A 21,782-nucleotide genomic window follows, 5' to 3' on the forward strand; every position below is an offset into this window, starting at 1 on the left:
AGTATAATGAAATGAGTGTTCGAAAGACACCCGGACGGTCTACTAATCGATTAGAACTACAAACTCAGATAAAAAGTGTTAAAAACTACAAGCATGGCGAATGTGAGAGCCTGAGGTTTAGATAAAGGGGTTTGAGTGATTAATTATCGTGTCTAACCTGACCAGAAGATTTTTATTCAGTGTTATCCACATTATAGTTCTTTTGGAACAACACTGTGACCTTTTCTAAAGATACGTGTGGTCATTAACGGGTCACACCGAGCAGTCGCTGACCTTTGACCTCGGGAGGAATGTGATTTGCGTGGATCCGCCGCCCAGGTCGAGGATTCCCACCGTCTTCTGCGCGCCGCGCTCGAGCCGGCCTGAAACACCAGCGCAAACACTCACACATGCAGATCTCGTCTGTAACGCAACTGACGCACTTATGAAGTCACATGGCGAATAAAAAGCTGTATAAATCGTTGAACCCTCATCCTTGCCTCGCACATGTCTTTCCCTCGCGGGGTAAAATGACCCAAAGCCCTGAAATTTTTCCTTAATATTATTTTATTTTTTTGTCCTGAAAGCTTATTTGGTCCCACTTTATATTGAGTGGCTTTAAGTACTATGTACTTACACTGAAATTAATAATTTGATAAAATGGACTTATTGTGTACAAACATGTTTTTACATTGTGCTTATATTCTAAAAATGCCTGCATGTAATAACAGCTGTAATTAATCAACGTAATCACATGTGTGATGACACAGTAGACCCGCATCACTCAACAGCAGCAAAAGGGTTTTACAATACAACACCAACACAATAAGTACAGTGTATTTATTTTTCGATGTAAGTAAATAGTACTTAAAGCCACTTAATATAAAGTGTGACCACTTATTTTTATTTCATTTTGATATTTTTCTATTTTTAATGCAAATTTTTTTTGTGGAGATTTTTTTAAATTTTTTCTTATATTTAACTTTAAATTACTAGATTTGATCAATAAATAATAAATAAATAGTAATGTAAGCACATTCTTTCAACTTAAATTCAAAATAACACAATTTCATGCATAACTCTTTTAATTCAGCTCTAAATATCTTACATCGGGCGTCTTTGACCTCTTGTGGGAAAATAATAATATAAGATGATGTTTCATGACTCTAGATGGCCTTATAGCTCTATATGAGCTGTTCCTCTGGGTCCTAAAGCCAGTTCACTTCAGTGTGCATTCAGATACACAAGTAGACATTATAAAATAATTTTTTGCTAAAGTTTTAGCATTTTTAGTTTGAATTCTGAGCATTTTTATGTGAACTGAAGCATTCCTCGCATTCCATTCATTCCTAAGGGTCAAATTGACCCGGATTTGTTACAAAACTCCTCGAATCCATAAAAAAAAAATAGTGTATTCGTGGTTCAAGTGCGACATAAGAAAGGTTCTGGTTAAGACACATTCAGGTGATACTCTGCTTAAATATATCTCTGAATAAAAATGTCTGTTATCAAAAGCAGAGTTTGACTGTCAGTGAATGACCATGTGGACTTAATCGTGCCTAGATGTAAAATGACAGTTACGGTAATAAAAAACAATTGTTCACTGAAGTAAAACAGCATTTAGTGTTGACATGAGATTCATAAGCTTCTATTCAGACTCACCGGTCAGAAAGTTGACGGTGATCCAGGCCAGAATCCCTGAGAACAACACAAACTCTTCTTTATAAACACAACTCACTCGTTTATTCTCTGCTGCATTTCTTGTATTGTTTCTTCACTTAAATTACACTCAAGGAAGTTATAAAACTAACTTTATAAATACATAATTATATATTTTTAAATGGTGTCTGTCATAAAATTCAAACATACATCAAAACAGATCTAGTAAAATATAATGAACATGTGATCTAGTGCATGTGTGTGTCAGAAGCTCCTCTCTAGAGTTATTCTTCTGTAGAGTTTGTGTTCTGAGGTAAGTGTGGTTCTCTTGACGGCTGAAACACTGACTGATGGATTACATCACACTAATGTCAACCCTAACCCTAACCAACTATTCAAATTGCAAATAATTATACATTAAACATCATTGTTGCATTAAATAGAAAATGTGCCTAACAATTATCACAATGCAAAAATCTAATGCACCTAAAAAAAGTCATTTTTTATGAAAAAAAATGTATTGATTCTAATTATAATTTTTTATATCAGCATAAATTTGCAATACAGTAAATGCAAATGTATATATTTGACTATATTTGAATTATAGAAGGACAGAGAAAATGTGCATAATTAATTATCCCAATGCAAAAAACTAAATGCTCCTGTAAAATGTATTATTTATAAAAAAAAATATTATTTTTCATTGGATTCTAATAAGTGTAATTTTTTTTTAAGTCAGCACACATTTTTATTTGTGCTAACGTTTTGTGAACATTATTAAAGACCAGATAACTTTGAATGAACGTTCTATTAATGTTCCTGGAAGAACGTTTGATCATAACTTTCATAACCAGAGAATGTTCCCTGTTCTCTGGGCTAATGTTCCTTTATTTTGGTTCTGCGGTGAAATAAAAGCTGGACGTGATCTTGACAGTGTCTTACAAATTAATCAGGCAACATAGTGTCGGCCCAGATCCGAGGCCCACATCTGGCACACACAGATTCCACACGGCAGGGATGTGGCCCGGATGTGGCCCGGATGTGGCCCGGATGAGGCCCGGATGTGGCCCGGATGAGGCCCGGATGAGGCCCCGATGTGGCCCGGATGAGGCCCGGATGAGGACCCGATGAGGCCCGGATGAGGCCCGAATGTGGCCGACACTATGTTGCAGTCTGGGATATTTCTAGAGTTGTGCATGTTGTTGTTTGAGGACACACCTTCACTCGTCCCGTTCATGATACTGACACTGTCGGCAGGAACGTAAAACGGAGACTCGTCGAAGACGGCTTGGACCTGGAGACAAACACACAGGACAGACGTGTGTTTTTAATAGAACCAATATTTTACAATTTAAATTACAAATAATTATACATGAAACATTATTTTGCATTAAATAGAAAATGTGCTTAATAAAATTCTAATGCACCTAAAAAAAGCGTAATTTTTTATGAAAGAAACTTAATTGGATTCTAATTACAGTCATTCATTTTTATTTATTTATATCAGCATAAATTTGCAATACAAAAAATGCAATAATTTCTCAAGGGATTTTTTTTTATTGGATTCAAATTATTATTAAAATCAGCAATAAATAGAACCAATATTTGACTATTTAAATTATAAATAATTATACATGAAACATTATTTTTGCATTAAACAGAGAATGTGCTTAATAAAAAACTTGACTCACACTCTGTGTTCTGTGTTGTGTGTGCGTGTGTGTGTGTTTTGTGTGTCGTGTGTGTCGTGTGTGTTGTGTGTGTGTTGTGTGTTGTGTGTGTGTGTGTGTGTGTGTGTGTGTTTTGTGTGTCGTGTGTGTGTTTTGTGTGTGTGTGTGTGTGTGTGTGTGTGTGTGTGTGTTGTGTACCTGCTCCAGGAGCGCGTGGGCTTTCTGGGCCGGCATCAGTCTCAGTCCAGCTGTGGCTCTGAACATCACCGGCGTCCTCTTCCACTCCAGCGCAGGAACCGTCCTCTTGGCCACTCGCAGGAGCTGCGCGACCGTCAGTCCCGCCTGAGGACAAGCGTCGCACTCATCAGGGTTCGGGAACTCCAGTTACGCAATCAGATTACATTTACAAGCAAATAACACTAGTTACTTTTTCACATTTATTGACTGACAGCTCCCCTGTCCCCATGTTGACAGTAATAAAATGAGGAGGTGTGTGTGTGTGTGTGTGTGTGTAAACACGATGGATATTGTAGTTCTAGACTAAATGTGAACATGCATTTACTCGCCTCACTTGCACGAACACATTCAGTATTCCTCAAAATGTATAAAAACAGTAAAATGCAATCTCAGAATTTTAGGCAAAACTTTTATAATTAACTATATTTAATTACACAAATATACTTTATGTATTTAATCTCACTTTATTAACCGATGTCTTTGCTGATGACCTTCAATGATCTAATTCAACCATACTAACAAGCAAAAATTACTTTAGATTAGATTTAGAAATAAGAGTGTTGAACTTCCGTCTCCTGTCTCCTATTGAGCTTTAATCCAGAATAACAGAAGCTGAAAGGTTTGTTTGAGCGGTGCCCTCTACCGTACTCTACTGTACTCTACCTCTACTGTACTTTACTGTGCTCTACCGTACTCTACCTCTACTGTACTTTACTGTGCTCTACCGTACTCTACCTCTACTGTACACTACTGTACTCCACCTCTACTGTACTCTACTGTACCCTACCTCTACTGTACACTACTGTACTCTACCTCTACTGTGCTCTACCTCTACTGTACACTACTGTACTCTACCTCTACTGTACTTTACTGTGCTCTACCGTACTCTACTGTACTCTACTGTACTCTACCTCTACTGTGCTCTACCTCTACTGTACATTACTGTACTCTACCTCTACTGTACTTTACTGTGCTCTACCGTACTCTACTGTACTCTACCTCTACTGTACTTTACTGTGCTCTACCGTACTCTACCTCTACTGTACTCTACCTCCACTGTACTCCACTGTACTCCACCTCTACTGTACTCTACTGTACTCTACCTCTACTGTACACTACTGTACTCTACCTCTACTGTACTTTACTGTGCTCTACCGTACTCTACTGTACTCTACCTCTACTGTGCTCTACCTCTACTGTACATTACTGTACTCTACCTCTACTGTACTTTACTGTGCTCTACCGTACTCTACTGTACTCTACCTCTACTGTACTTTACTGTGCTCTACCGTACTCTACCTCTACTGTACTCTACCTCCACTGTACTCCACTGTACTCCACCTCTACTGCACTCTACTGTACTCTACCTCTACTGTACACTACTGTACTCCACCTCTACTGTACTCTACCTCTACTGTACTCTACTGTACCCTACCTCTACTGTACACTACTGTACTCTACCTCTACTGTACTCTACCTCTACTGTACACTACTGTACTCTACCTCTACTGTACTCTACTGTGCTCTACCGTACTCTACTGTACTCTACCTCTACTGTACTCTACCTCTACTGTACTCTACTGTGCTCTACCGTACACTACTGTACTCTACCTCTACTGTGCTCTACCTCTACTGTACACTACTGTACTCTACCTCTACTGTACTTTACTGTGCTCTACCGTACTCTACTGTACTCTACTGTACTCTACCTCTACTGTGCTCTACCTCTACTGTACATTACTGTACTCTACCTCTACTGTACTTTACTGTGCTCTACCGTACTCTACTGTACTCTACCTCTACTGTACTTTACTGTGCTCTACCGTACTCTACCTCTACTGTACTCTACTGTACTCTACTGTACTCCACCTCTACTGTACTCTACTGTACTCTACCTCTACTGCACTCTACTGTACTCTACCTCTACTGTACACTACTGTACTCCACCTCTACTGTACTCTACTGTACTCTACCTCTACTGCATTCTACTGTACTCTACCTCTACTGTACTCTACCTCTACTGTACACTACTGTACTCTACCTCTACTGTACCCTACCTCTACTGTACACTACTGTACTCTACCTCTACTGTACTCTACCTCTACTGTACACTACTGTACTCTACCTCTACTGTACTTTACTGTGCTCTACCGTACTCTACTGTACTCTACCTCTACTGTACTTTACTGTGCTCTACCGTACTCTACCGTACTCTACCTCTACTGTACTCTACTGTACTCTACCTCCACTGTACTCTACTGTACTCTACCTCTACTGTACTCCACCTCTACTGTACTCTACTGTACTCTACCTCTACTGTACTCTACTGTACTCTACCTCTACTGTACACTACTGTACTCCACCTCTACTGTACTCTACTGTACCCTACCTCTACTGTAAACTACTGTACTCTACCTCTACTGTACTCTACCTCTACTGTACACTACTGTACTCTACCTCTACTGTACTCTACCTCTACTGTACACTACTGTACTCTACCTCTACTGTACTCTACCTCCACTCTACTCTACTGTACTCTACCTCTACTGCACACTACTGTACTCCGCCTCTACTCTACTGTACTCTGCCTCTACTCTACTGTACTCTACACCACTGTACTCTACCTCTACTGTACACTACTGTACTCTACCTCTACTGTACTCTACTGTACTCTACCTCTACTGTACACTACTGTACTCCACCTCTACTCTACCTCTGCTGTACTCCACCTCTACTGTACTCTACCTCTACTGTACTCTACTGTACTCTACTGTACTCTACCTCTACTGTACTCTGCCTCTACTGTACTCTACCGTACTCTACTGTACTCTACTTCTACTGTACTCTACTACTACTGTACTCCACCTCTACTGTACTCTACTGTACACTACTGTACTCTACCGTACTCTACTGTACTCCGCCTCTACTGTACTCTACCTCTACTGTACTCTGCCTCTACTGTACTCTGCCGTACTCTACTGTACTCTACTGTACTCTACTACTACTGTACTCCACCTCTACTGTACTCTACTTCTACTGTACTCTACTACTACTGTACTCCACCTCTACTGTACTCTACTGTACACTACTGTACTCTACCGTACTCCACTGTACTCTACCTCTACTGTACTCTACCTCTACTGTACTCTACCTCTACTGTACTGTACTCTACTGTACTCTACTGTACTCTACTGTACTCTACTGTACTCTACTGTACTCTACCTCTACTGTACTCTACCTCTACTGTACTCTACACTTTTGGTGTAAAAGGGCCTTAACATTTGCCAAACACAAAACTTTTTTTGTTGTTATTAAAAAATAAGCAAGCTCAGCCCTGGGGCTCGTTCTTCGTACGTTGCTTATTACATCCGAGATCAAATGACACATCCAAGATGATATCATCGTGCTAATCATGATCCGGCTAATTGGGTTCTTCGAACTCACCTGTTGTTTATGATTAGTATAGCTGGATTGAGTTATCTGAGATAACTGCGCGTTCATGCGCTGGTTTAAAAGGGGATATGTATCGATCGTAGAAACATTGATCAGCAACGCTGCTATTGGCTGTTCAGCGTGGCCAAAGAGCGCGCAGTTTTTCTCCTCAGCAGAGCAAGAACTTTTAGTCGAAGTTTATTCGGAATTTAAATGTTTAATCAAAACGCCAGGGAACACCTCAAAGTCTGCAAAAGCCAGGAGAGAGGGCTGGCAAAAAGTAGCAGACAATTTAAATCCGTTAGAAGTGGCCATGTTAGATGTTTTTATCACTTATTAGCCTTTTTTGTATTTTAATAATTGCATAATTAGGCTACTTTGTTCATTGTAATGTCAGAGTCACCACACTAGAACACGGGAACAAATAAAAGTGAAGTACAAAAATTTTCTACATAGCCTAATGGTAATTTTTAGTTATATTATAGTCTCTTCTCTTCTATAAAAGGCACTGTTAAATAAATGGTTGTCTGTTTATAAAAGCAACCAAGAAAAAGGCTGAAAAAAAGAAAAGATCTTAGTAGCCTACACTGTAAAATAATTGTACAAATATTGCTGCATTAAATGAAGGCCGCATTAAAAGTAATGATGAATTGCTTTGACTTGTGAAAGTGAAAACTGATAAACTTATGTTAATGTAAAAATATTTTGCCATGAGTTATTGATCACATTTTCCCGAGTGTAGTTCTTTGTAATGACATTGTGTTTTCCTCTTTTGTGCACTTTTACATAATACACCAACACTTGTATCTGTGCCCAAGAAAGTGGTGGCTGAAATATGTGCAGTAAGTGGACATTTTCTAACTTTCCAAAGGAAAGAAAGTATAAGACTTTGTAATGTCCATTTGTTTCCATTGCACTGGACAGTGAATAAACCCTCTCAGATAACATGTCATATGGAGGAACTAGCCTACCTGCAAGAGCATAAATAACTTTACTTAATTTATACTTGTATGCTTTATGGCTGCAATATAAGTTGCAGGATTCCACATCTACAGAAAGGCCTACAGAAGAGTCTGCACAGACAGAGGAGACATAGGCCTACAGGTGGACAGTGTATAGCCAACTTTTCCTTTTTATTTGTTGAATGAGGCATGTGTCTAATATCTCTTGTTGCAGGCACTTGACCACTGGCTTTTCTTTACAAAGAACAATTGAAATAAAACTCAAGGAACTAAGCATATTTGTCTTTTATTAAACATTTAATGAAAGGTGTTGGGTTTTTTTTTTGCAATGTTGTGTAATATGGCACATGCAGCAATGTCACAGGCCCTGTCAGGTGTGCAACCCCTCAGACTTCTCAGACACTGAAATCTTCCCTTTAGTTAGCTGAAGTTCATTTCATTGTGTGCCCTTGTCCTGGTGCTGCATTGTAACTGGTTTGGGTCAGGGAATGGGGTCATAAAACACCTGTCTGCAGGAACATGTCATAATCACCTATGAAAAAATGCAGTTCTGTTAGGATCAGCATAAGTGTATGTAATACAGCGAGCTTGATATATAATTGTGGAACTTTCCTTACCACTTTCAAATAATGTGCAGGAATGTGAATCTCTGAAAATTCTTAAGTCATGCACAGATCCTGGCCTTTTTGCTTTCACATTTGTGATTATGGAAGATTTTAGTCAACTGCCTTTTTTTATTTGATATAATATTATTAATCTGGAATATTAAGAATCACAATTGTAACTCGGCTGCACATTTACATTTTGAACCCCCTTTCTGTTCACATAATCCCCTTCATTGAGGCCTTGATGCAGTAGCAGTTTTAACATTAAGTGACATGGCATCTGACGCACAGAAGCCAATGGCACATGTCACTATGCGTATTGGCACATCCGGTGGCACATCCGGTCTTCATTGGCATGTGCCAGTGGTGGATAGTGGCATGTGTCACTGACATTATTGGCATGTGCCAGTGGTGGATAGTGGCATGTGTCACTGACATTATTGGCATGTGCCAGTGGTGGATAGTGGCATGTGTCACCTGCACTGACATCGCAACACAATGACACTGACATGTCACCTGACTGACACCGAGTCGCGGAACATGTCACCGTGTTGCGACACCTCCAGTAGTGACTAAAAGATTAATCAAACACCTATAGCCTACTGACGTAATTGTGGCTCAAAATCCTAAATAATTAGTCTAATTTTGTGATTTTTAAAATATCAATTAAACGAATTAAAGTGCATTAAGATTTTTTCAAACGTGTTATTTGTGTCACGTCTTTATTTGATTGGTACGTGCCACTGAATGTTTTGTAATACCAGAGCTAGCCTACTTTATGATGTTTATCTCGCAAAGTCACAAACTGCCCATTCTAGGAAAGACACGAAAAAAATCTATCATGGGTCACTACGAATACAGTCGCGTCCGTTACTGTAAACCTTTGTTTTTGCGTGATGCTGCACAGACGCACGCCAGTAGGTGTCAGTATAAGTGAGTGTAACACTGGCCAGCGCATCTGTGGCTTTAGGCTAATATTTCAAAAATAATTGTATCGAATTATGTATGTAGGCTACACATTAACTTAGCGATATTAGAAAATCATATTTTTTGACAGCATAAAGCAAATTGTTATGCAAGTGGCATATGACGCAATCCATTGGCACATATCACGTTTTAGTGACACATGCCAATATCCACTGGTGGTAGCCTACATGCCAGTTGGCCTGTGTCACTAAAACTGACATGTCTCTTTATCTTGTGGCACCTCCAGTAGTGACACCTGCAGCTGTCTGCCAGAGTATAATGTAGATTATGTAACATATGCACATTATTTTATTTATTGAATAATTCCATAAAATTAAGGTAGGTCCTGTTTGTTGAATTTTTAAAATGCACTGAGCACTTTTTTGCACTTGTATAGCCTAAATAGAGAATATAGCTAGTTTTTTACACTTTTTGGAAGGACTTAAAATATTAAAGCCACAGATAAGAATCTTGTGCTGGCCAGTGTTACACTCACTTATACTGACACCTACTGGCGTGCGTCTGTGCAGCATCACGCAAAAACAAAGGTTTACAGTAACGGACGCGACTGTATTCGTAGTGACCCATGATAGATTTTTTTCGTGTCTTTCCTAGAATGGGCAGTTTGTGACTTTGCGAGATAAACATCATAAAGTAGGCTAGCTCTGGTATTACAAAACATTCAGTGGCACGTACCAATCAAATAAAGACGTGACACAAATAACACGTTTGAAAAAATCTTAATGCACTTTAATTCGTTTAATTGATATTTTAAAAATCACAAAATTAGACTAATTATTTAGGATTTTGAGCCACAATTACGTCAGTAGGCTATAGGTGTTTGATTAATCTTTTAGTCACTACTGGAGGTGTCGCAACACGGTGACATGTTCCGCGACTCGGTGTCAGTCAGGTGACATGTCAGTGTCAGTGTGTTGCGATGTCAGTGCAGGTGACACATGCCACTATCCACCACTGGCACATGCCAATAATGTCAGTGACACATGCCACTATCCACCACTGGCACATGCCAATAATGTCAGTGACACATGCCACTATCCACCACTGGCACATGCCAATAATGTCAGTGACACATGCCACTATCCACCACTGGCACATGCCAATAATGTCAGTGACACATGCCACTATCCACTGGCACATGCCAATGAAGACCGGATGTGCCACCGGATGTGCCAATACGCATAGTGACATGTGCCATTGGCTTCTGTGCGTCAGATGCCATGTCACTTAATGTTAATACCGCCTCTCCCTTGATGGCAGCCTATAGTCTATGGTACCAATCACGTTAGTGAAGCCTGAGTGACATATACTGTAGTCGGCATGGTCATGATTGTATGATCTTCATAAAAAATGATGATAGCCTAAAAAAAATTGCTTTAAAAAAGTGGCTTGGAAATGCCACAAAAAAAAAAAAAAAAAAAAAACTTTGTTAAACCTAAAAGCGCCAGGTAAACTCCAAATGACACGACAGACAGCACTTTCCATCAAGTTCTCTGCATCTCCAATAGTGTAAAGGAAAGAGCCACTCGCAAATAATCTTAGGGCAATGCAAACAGTTTGTGCTGTATTTAAAGCCAGACTCCGACAAGTCGAAAATAAATGTGCGTTTCCAACAATTTAATAATGTAAACGACAATCTCACGAGTCACGAGAAAAAAAAAAACATCTCAGAAAGTGCACTATCGCGCTGCGCTGGACTTCCCATATCAGCTCCGCTTATGAAGCCGCGATCTAATCCTGTTTACATGAAATAAGCCTGCTCCCGAGCAGGTTTAAGCTTGCGCAGCTGTTGCTATGACAGCAAGTCCAGGATGAGCTTCGAAGAACCAAACGATCCAAGATCATGCCAAATCGTCAACAATCAAATCCAGCTAACTGAGTTAGTGACGTACGAAGAACGAGCCCCTGGTGAGAACAAGTAACGCAAAAGTAATGTAACGCATTACTTTTCATAAAAACACAATTAGTTACTTTTTTTGGGAGTAACGCATTACTTTTCATAAAAACACAATTAGTTACTTTTTTTGGGAGTAACGCATTATTGTAATGCATTACTTTTAAATGCAACTTTCCCCAACACTGCTCCTCAAACACACGATGACAGCCGCGAACAATATTAGCCAACAGTGACTCGCTGTAACGGTCCCCAGCTGGAGTGCCCTTGAGAGCCACCAGAGGGCACTCCACACCAGACTCTCATGTTCACTCACAGACTACATCTCCCATCATTCTCTGCCTGGACTCGTCAGCACTCATTATCACATTCACCTGTAGCTCATTATCTTGTTTAGTTCACCCCATATAAGCCTGGTTCACCCCATCACTCACTGTGAAGTTTTGTATGTTGTTGCACTGCACTTCTGAGCGTTTTCCCTGGTGTTCACGTCTCTTGGTTTTTTGGATTTCTTGCCTGTCCCGTGGTTTACTCTTGTGCCTCTGACCCCTGCCTGTTTTGTTTTGTTTGTTTGTTTGTTTGTTTGTTTGTTTGTTTGTTTGTTTGTTTGGACTGCCTTCCTGTGCTTGACCCTCTGCTTGTGTTGGATTACGATTCTGGTAACCCTTCTAATAAACTGCATTTGGATCCTCTACCTTCGCGTCTCGGAGCAGTTTGTAACACTCACGATCTCTGGAACGTCGGCGTACGCAGACAGCCCGGGCTTCATCGCCTGGAACATCTCGTTATCCAACACGGGCAATCCCTCTGAGTCCAGAACACACAGATTTACAGTGCTATCAGTTCAGACATGAACAATACATACTTTACTTTACAAAACAAATATTTCTCATGTTTAAGTCATTAGAATCCGATTATTTTGCATTACAGTAATGAGATACAGAAATAGAAAATGTGCTTAATTAACGCACCTTTTAAATATTTTTTTGATTGGATTCTAATTAGTCATTTTTTTAAATCAGCACAGATTTGCTGTACAATAAAACAGAATCAATATTTTACTATTTAAATTACAAATAATTATACATTTAACATTACAATGCATTAAATAGAAAATGTGCTTAATAATTATCACAATGCAAAAATCTAACGCACCTAAAAAATTTATTATTTATGAAAAATATATTATTTTTCATTGCATTCTAATTAGTGTATTTTTTATTTAAATCAGCATAAATTTGCATTGTAATAAATAAAAATGCAATGTATAAATATTTTACAATTTTTTGCATTACAGTAATGAGATCTAGAGAGAAAATGTGTATAATTATCGCAATGCAAAAATCTTAATGCACCTAAAAAGTTTAATTTTATTTATGAAAAAATAATGATATTTTTCATTGGATTCTAATTAGTGTAATTGTTTTTGTATTTTAAATCTGCATACATTTGCATTACAATAAAAGTATTTTACAATTTGATATAAAAATTACAAATAATCATACATCATCACAGATTATTCTGCATTACAGTAATGAGATGTAAAAGGGGAAAAGTGCTTAATTAGTATAATGTAAAAATCTTAATGTGCCTAATAAATCTTAATTTTCTTTACCTGATATTATATTAAAACACTTAGATTTTTGGAGAAATATGACTGTGTCTTAGTTAGTCACAAATAAATCAGGTTTATTTCTGATGTTCTGCGAACAGAAAACAGTCAAAACTCATTTAATAACTATAAATCTCCCTTTAATGCATGTGATGATCAGAATCAGAAGTTTCAAACCCTAAACGAAAGCAGAATCTGAACGCGTCTCATATTTGATGTGGATTATATGATGTTATTATAGAGCGGGAATATTAGTGTTATTATAGTGCGGGAATATTAGCGTTATTATAGAGCGGGAATATTAGCGTTATTATAGAGCGGGAATATTAGCGTTATTATAGAGCGGGAATATTAGCGTTATTATAGAGCAGGAATATTAGTGTTATTATAGAGCGGGAATATTAGCGTTATTATAGAGCGGGAATATTAGCGTTATTATAGAGCGGGAATATTAGTGCTATTATAGAATATTAGTGTTATTATAGAGCGGGAATATTAGCGTTATTATAGAGCAGGAATATTAGTGTTATTATAGAGCGGGAATATTAGCGTTATTATAGAGTGGGAATATTAGGGTTATTATAGAGCGGGAATATTAGTGTTATTATAGAGAAGGAATATTAGTGCTATTATAGAATATTAGTGTTATTATAGAGCGGGAATATTAGCGTTATTATAGAGCAGGAATATTAGTGTTATTATAGAGCGGGAACATTAGTGTTATTATACAGCGGGAATATTAGTGTTATTATAGAGCGGGAATATTAGCGTTATTATAGAGCGGGAATATTAGCGTTATTATAGAGGGGGAATATTAGCGTTATTATAGAGTGGGAATATTAGTGTTATTATAGAGCAGGAATATTAGCGTTATTATAGAGTGGGAATATTAGTGTTATTATAGAGCAGGAATATTAGCGTTATTATAGAGTGGGAATATTAGGGTTATTATAGAGCGGGAATATTAGCGTTATTATAGAGCGGGAATATTAGCGTTATTATAGAGCGGGAATATTAGTGCTATTATAGAATATTAGTGTTATTATAGAGCGGGAATATTAGCGTTATTATAGAGCAGGAATATTAGTGTTATTATAGAGCGGGAATATTAGTGTTATTATACAGCGGGAATATTAGTGTTATTATAGAGCGGGAATATTAGCGTTATTATAGAGCGGGAATATTAGCGTTATTATAGAGGGGGAATATTAGCGTTATTATAGCGCGGGAATATTAGCGTTATTATAGAGCGGGAATATTAGCGTTATTATAGAGCAGGAATATTAGTGTTATTATAGAGCGGGAATATTAGTGTTATTATACAGCGGGAATATTAGTGTTATTATACAGCGGGAATATTAGCGTTATTATAGAGCGGGAATATTAGTGCTATTATAGAATATTAGTGTTATTTTAGAGCGGGAATATTAGTGTTATTTTAGAGCGGGAATATTAGCGTTATTATAGAGCGGGAATATTAGCGTTATTATAGAGGGGGAATATTAGCGTTATTATAGAGCGGGAATATTAGCGTTATTATAGAGCGGGAATATTAGTGCTATTATAGAATATTAGTGTTATTTTAGAGCGGGAATATTAGCGTTATTATAGTGCGGGAATATTAGCGTTATTATAGAGGGGGAATATTAGCGTTATTATAGAGCGGGAATATTAGCGTTATTATAGAGCGGGAATATTAGTGCTATTATAGAATATTAGTGTTATTTTAGAGCGGGAATATTAGCGTTATTATAGAGGGGGAATATTAGCGTTATTATAGAGCGGGAATATTAGCGTTATTATAGAGCGGGAATATTAGTGCTATTATAGAATATTAGTGTTATTTTAGAGCGGGAATATTAGCGTTATTATAGTGCGGGAATATTAGCATTATTATAGAGCGGGAATATTAGCGTTATTATAGAGGGGGAATATTAGCGTTATTATAGAGCGGGAATATTAGCGTTATTATAGAGCGGGAATATTAGTGCTATTATAGAATATTAGTGTTATTTTAGAGCGGGAATATTAGCGTTATTATAGAGCGGGAATATTAGCGTTATTATAGAGCGGGAATATTAGCGTTATTATAGAGCGGGAATATTAGCGTTATTATAGAGCGGGAATATTAGTGCTATTATAGAATATTAGGGTTATTATAGAGCGGGAATATTAGCGTTATTATAGAGCGGGAATATTAGCGTTATTATAGAGCAGGAATATTAATGTTATTATAGAGCGGGAATATTAGTGCTATTATAGAATATTAGCGTTATTATAGAGAAGGAATATTAGCGTTATTATAGAGCAGGAATATTAGCGTTATTATAGAGTGGGAATATTAGTGTTATTATAGAGAAGGAATATTAGCGTTATTATAGAGCGGGAATATTAGTGTTATTATAGAGCAGGAATATTAGTGTTATTATAGAGAGGGAATATTAGTGTTATTATAGAGAAGGAATATTAGCGTTATTATAGAGCGGGAATATTAGTGTTATTATAGAGCGGGAATATTAGTGTTATTATAGAGCGGGAATATTAGTGTTATTATAGAGCAGGAATATTAGTGTTATTATAGAGAGGGAATATTAGTGTTATTATAGAGCGGGAATATTAGCGTTATTATAGAGAGGGAATATTAGTGTTATTATAGAGAAGGAATATTAGCGTTATTATAGAGCGGGAATATTAGTGTTATTATAGAGAAGGAATATTAGCGTTATTATAGAGTGGGAATATTAGTGTTATTATAGAGAGGGAATATTAGTGTTATTATAGAGAAGGAATATTAGCGTTATTATAGAGCGGGAATATTAGTGTTATTATAGAGCAGGAATATTAGTGTTATTATAGAGCGGGTATATTAGCGTTATTATAGAGCAGGAATATTAGTGTTATTATAGAGAGGGAATATTAGTGTTATTATAGAGAAGGAATATTAGCGTTATTATAGAGCGGGAATATTAGCGTTATTATAGAGCGGGAATATTAGTGTTATTATAGAGCGGGAATATTAGTGTTATTATAGAGCGGGAATATTAGCGTTATTATAGAGAAGGAATATTAGTGTTATTATAGAGCGGGAATATTAGTGTTATTATAGAGAAGGAATATTAGCGTTATTATAGAGCGGGAATATTAGCGTTATTATAGAGCGGGAATATTAGCGTTATTATAGAGGGGGAATATTAGCGTTATTATAGAGCGGGAATATTAGCGTTATTATAGAGCGGGAATATTAGCGTTATTATAGAGAAGGAATATTTGCGTTATTATAGAGCGGGAATATTAGCGTTATTATAGAGCGGGAATATTAGCGGGAATATTAGTGTTATTATAGAGAATGAATATTAGCGTTAATATAGAGCGGGAATATTACTGTTATTATAGAAAAGGAATATTAGTTATTATAGAGCGGGAATATTAGTGTTATTATAGAGCGGGAATATTAGCGTTATTATAGAGCGGGAATATTAGCGTTATTATAGAGCGGGAATATTAGCGTTATTATAGATCGGGAATATCAGCGTTATTATAGAGTGGGAATATCAGCGTTATTATACAGCAGGAATATAAGTGTTATTATAGAGAAGGAATATTAGCGTTATTATAGAGAAGGAATATTAGCGTTATTATAGTGCGGGAATATTAGTGTTATTATAGAGCGGGAATATTAGTGTTATTATAGAGCTGGAATATTAGCGTTATTATAGAGCGGGAATATTAGCGTTATAATAGAGCGGGAATATTAGCGTTATTATAGAGCGGGAATATTAGCGTTATTATAGAGTGGGAATATTAGCGTTATTATAGAGCGGGAATATTAGCGTTATTATAGATATTAGCGTTATTATAGAGCGGGAATATTAGCGTTATTATAGAGCGGGAACATTAGCGTTATTATAGAGCGGGAATATTAGCGTTATTATAGAGCGGGAATATTAGCGTTATTATAGAGCGGGAATATTAGTTATTATAGAGCGGGAATATTAGCGAGCGGGAATATTAGCGTTATTATAGAGCGGGAATATTAGTGTTATTATAGAGAAGGAATATTAGCGTTATTATAGAGTGGGAATATTAGTGTTATTATAGAGCGGGAATATTAGCGTTATTATAGAGCGGGAATATTAGTGTTATTATAGAGCGGGAATATTAGCGTTATTATAGAGAAGGAATATTAGCGTTATTATAGAGTGGGAATATTAGTGTTATTATAGAGCGGGAATATTAGTGTTATTATAGAGCGGGAATATTAGCGTTATTATAGAGCGGGAATATTAGCGTTATTATAGAGCGGGAATATTAGTGTTATTATAGAGAAGGAATATTAGTGTTATTATAGAGTGGGAATATTAGTGTTATTATAGAGCGGGAATATTAGCGTTATTATAGAGCGGGAATATTAGTGTTATTATAGAGCGGGAATATTAGCGGGAATATTAGCGTTATTATAGAGCGGGAATATTAGCGTTATTATAGAGAAGGAATATTAGCGTTATTATAGAGAAGGAATATTAGTGTTATTATAGAGCGGGAATATTAGCGTTATTATAGAGCGGGAATATTAGCGTTATTATAGAGCGGGAACATTAGCGTTATTATAGAGCGGGAACATTAGCGTTATTATAGAGCGGGAATATTAGCGTTATTATAGAGCGGGAATGTTAGTGTTATTATAGAGCGGGAATATTAGCGTTATTATAGATATTAGCGTTATTATAGAGCGGGAATATTAGCGTTATTATAGAGCGGGAACATTAGCGTTATTATAGAGTGGGAATGTTAGTGTTATTATAGAGCGGGAATATTAGCGTTATTATAGATATTAGCGTTATTATAGAGCGGGAATATTAGCGTTATTATAGAGCGGGAATATTAGCGTTATTATAGAGCGGGAATATTAGCGTTATTATAGAGTGGGAATATTAGCGTTATTGCAGGAATATTAGTGTTATTATAGAGCGGGAATATCAGCGTTATTATAGAGCGGGAATATTAGTGTTATTATAGAGGGGGAATATTAGCGTTATTATAGAGTGGGAATATTAGCGTTATTATAGAGCAGGAATATTAGTGTTATTATAGATATTAGCGTTATTATAGAGCGGGAATATTAGCGTTATTATAGAGCGGGAACATTAGCGTTATTATAGAGCGGGAATATTAGCGTTATTATAGAGCGGGAATATTAGCGTTATTATAGAGCGGGAATATTAGTTATTATAGAGCGGGAATATTAGCGAGCGGGAATATTAGCGTTATTATAGAGCGGGAATATTAGTGTTATTATAGAGAAGGAATATTAGCGTTATTATAGAGCGAGAATATTAGTGTTATTATAGAGCGGGAATATTAGCGTTATTATAGAGCGGGAATATTAGTGTTATTATAGAGCGGGAATATTAGCTTTATTATAGAGAAGGAATATTAGCGTTATTATAGAGTGGGAATATTAGTGTTATTATAGAGCGGGAATATTAGCGTTATTATAGAGCGGGAATATTAGCGTTATTATATAGCGGGAATATTAGTGTTATTATAGAGCGGGAATATTAGCGTTATTATAGAGCGGGAATATTAGCGTTATTATAGAGCGGGAATATTAGCTTTATTATAGAGAAGGAATATTAGCGTTATTATAGAGTGGGAATATTAGTGTTATTATAGAGCGGGAATATTAGCGTTATTATAGAGCGGGAATATTAGTGTTATTATAGAGCGGGAATATTAGCGTTATTATAGAGCGGGAATATTAGCGTTATTATAGAGCGGGAACATTAGCGTTATTATAGAGCGGGAATATTAGCGTTATTATAGAGCGGGAATATTAGTGTTATTATAGAGCGGGAACATTAGCGTTATTATAGAGCGGGAACATTAGCGTTATTATAGAGCGGGAATATTAGCGTTATTATAGAGCGGGAATGTTATTATAGAGCGGGAATATTAGTGTTATTATAGAGCGGGAACATTAGCGTTATTATAGAGCGGGAATGTTATTATAGAGCGGGAATATTAGTGTTATTATAGAGCGGGAATATTAGTGTTATTATAGAGCGGGAATATTAGGCTGTTGTCACTTTAAGAGCTGCACAGATCCAATATACTGATACACATGAACACAGAAATCAGAGTCTCTCGAGCTTGAATGGTTTAAAGTCATATTGAAATGCTCACAAAGAAATCTATAAGAGGAATCAAAATTTTAACCCATTCAGACCTGAATTATGTTTTAGGTTTCTGAAAAATATAAAAGTACATTTTCCCAGCTCATGAGGCTTCTATAAATGAGACCAAATGAAAAAAAAATTTAAAATTGTAATTTAATTGTAATTTTTTTTGTCCATTTCAATGGACGTCAGGTCAAAACAGGTGTACTTCACAAAAATGTACCAACATAAAATTAAATAATAAACATAAAAATTGTTAGTATATACTTAAAGCTTTTTCTCAAGGTCAAAAACTTTCCAACAGTATACCATTTCAACTTTAATTTTGAGGTTTTTGTTTTACAGATTGCACATTGTTTGTAACAAACTAAATATCTTAGAATCAATCAATATGGTCATGTTAGAGTCGTTTTCTTTGCGCATCTTTCTTTTTTAGATCAAAAACTTGAACATTACAACATTTCAACTTTAATTGTAAGGTTTTTGCTTTATAGATCGCACATTTGTTTATTCATAACAAAATAAACCTAGGAATCAATCAACGCATTCACGTTAGAATAATTTCCTGTGTGCATCTTTGAAACAATTTCTCTGTTAACGATTTTCTTGTATTTCTACAGTACATTACTGGCAGCACAGTTGCCATGCATGATGCATGTATCTCGATTTCCAGTAACTGTACTGTAATTCACTTTACAGTACACAAGATCAGTACTGTACACTACCAAATAGTACTTTACTGTATTTGTACTGTATTTCGTCATTTGATCTGCTTTTGCTGTAATTAATAATACGGTGTTGTACTGTAATATCTATATTGATAAATTGCTGATAAATATTATTATAATTTTCAAAATAATTACTAATAATGATAATATTATATCATAATAATATAATATGTCGTTATTAGGAAATATAGGCTATAGTAGGAAAAAATATGGAAATCAATGGCTATACTGTCAACTGTCTAGTTACCGACATTCTTCAAAATATCTTCTTTTGTGTTCAGCCGAGTAAAGAAACTCATACAGATTTGGAACAACATGAGGATGAGTAAGTGATGACAAATATAAATTTTGGGTGTACTATACCCATAAAGGGATTGTTCACCCAAAAATTTAAATTGGCCCATGATTTACTCACCCTCAAGCCATCCTAGGTGTATATGACATCGTTCTTCTTTGCAATTGGAGTTATAATTAAAAATGTCCTGGCTTCCAAGCTTTATAATGGCAGTGAATGGTTGTTTCTGTTTTGAAAGCCCATAAAAGTGCATCCATCCATGATGAAAGTGCTCCATGCGGCTCTTGGGGGTAAATAAAGGCCTATTGAAGCGAAGCGATGCGTTTGTGTAAGAAAAAATAATTCATTTTCAAGTTACGCTTTAGATTTATGTCAAATCCGTATGTTTCGTTTGGCCGGAAGCTAGTCATTTTACTTTATAAAGTTTATACGGATATTTTTCTTACATCTCCATCTTCCTCATCATCACTCCACATAAAGTCAACATCTGAGATACTTCCATCAGCTATATGTTCAAGCACATCAAGAACTATATATTCTGCATATGAAAAAGTAAGAAAAAAAATTATCGGTACTGTGATATAGGTTTTTATATAAGAAATTTCAATCAGCATTACTGGACTTCAATTACTGGAATATGATTTCAGTAACAGGCTTTTGAACCCACTGTCCATTCTAATGGACAGACACATTTGAAAAAATCCTGATTTAAAATTTTAAATTCTACAATCGATTTTTAACTTTAATTAATAAGTTCAATCTTTCTATTTTACATACAAACTATGAAATACTGACAAACATATCAAAAAATGTAAATAAAACCACAGAAAATGTTGCTTGCTTCTGTGTTTGGAGTGAAGTGCTGACATGCTTCTCTTCAAAGTAGTGTTTTTTTCTATAATTACTACATGCAGAGCTTTACTGCCATTTGATTGGATGACAAGCGTCCAATATCATGGACTGCAGGCTTTAAACTAGGTGAAATGCTTCAGAAGTAAAAAAAAGGGGGGTTGACATGTGATGTCCATTGTAATGGACGCAGGGTCTGAATGGGTTAATTTTATAACAAGTATTTGTTTCCAGAAATGGAATCGATTTTCGATTCCCAACCCTACGCAGAACGCACACATATATTATGTGGACACACACTTTTATTTTGGATGCGATTAATCGTTGCCCAGATCTAATTTGATGAAGTTTGCATCATTGATTCTGTTATTTTCCTGTTTATTACTGTGAAGCTGCTTTGAAACGACCTGTAGACACCTGTGTGAGTCTCACCTGGCTCTCTCTGGATGAAGGTGTAGACGTGGATGCGAGTGCCGGTGCTGCCCGCGTCAAACATGATGCTGTAGAAGATCTGACTAGCGTTAGCAGGACGACTGAGCGAAGGAAGAGCGTTCCCAAACCTCACTGAGAACTCAGCAGCAGCAGAAGAAGAAGAAGAAGACCCCTGGATCAGCATCATCATCATCATCATCTTCATCATCATCATCTTCTTCATCATCATCATCTTCATCACTGGAGGAAGGAAAGACAGACTGTC

General features: G+C 36.5%; 1 protein-coding gene across 4 annotated transcripts in view; it reads right to left on the reverse strand.

Annotated features, from left to right (window-relative positions):
• Positions 1–21,782, reverse strand: part of entpd5b (ectonucleoside triphosphate diphosphohydrolase 5b) — a 46,319-nt gene that overhangs the window by 23,946 nt on the left and 591 nt on the right. For 2 of the 4 annotated variants that reach the window (XM_079887887.1, XM_079887888.1), the window contains exons 2-7: positions 21,518–21,757; positions 12,153–12,232; positions 3,507–3,650; positions 2,857–2,932; positions 1,642–1,677; positions 274–362 (exon numbers count right to left, since the gene is read on the reverse strand). In XM_079887887.1, coding sequence (XP_079744013.1) covers positions 274–362; positions 1,642–1,677; positions 2,857–2,932; positions 3,507–3,650; positions 12,153–12,232; positions 21,518–21,755 — 663 coding nt within the window. In that variant the 5' untranslated portion in view covers positions 21,756–21,757. The remainder of the gene's footprint in view (positions 1–273; positions 363–1,641; positions 1,678–2,856; positions 2,933–3,506; positions 3,651–12,152; positions 12,233–21,517; positions 21,758–21,782) is intronic. The other 2 variants (XM_079887890.1, XM_079887889.1) reach the window with 1 other exon arrangement.

This window comes from Squalius cephalus, assembly GCF_949319135.1.
Source record: "Squalius cephalus genome assembly, chromosome: 12".
NCBI classification, from domain to species: Eukaryota; Metazoa; Chordata; class Actinopteri; order Cypriniformes; family Leuciscidae; genus Squalius; species Squalius cephalus.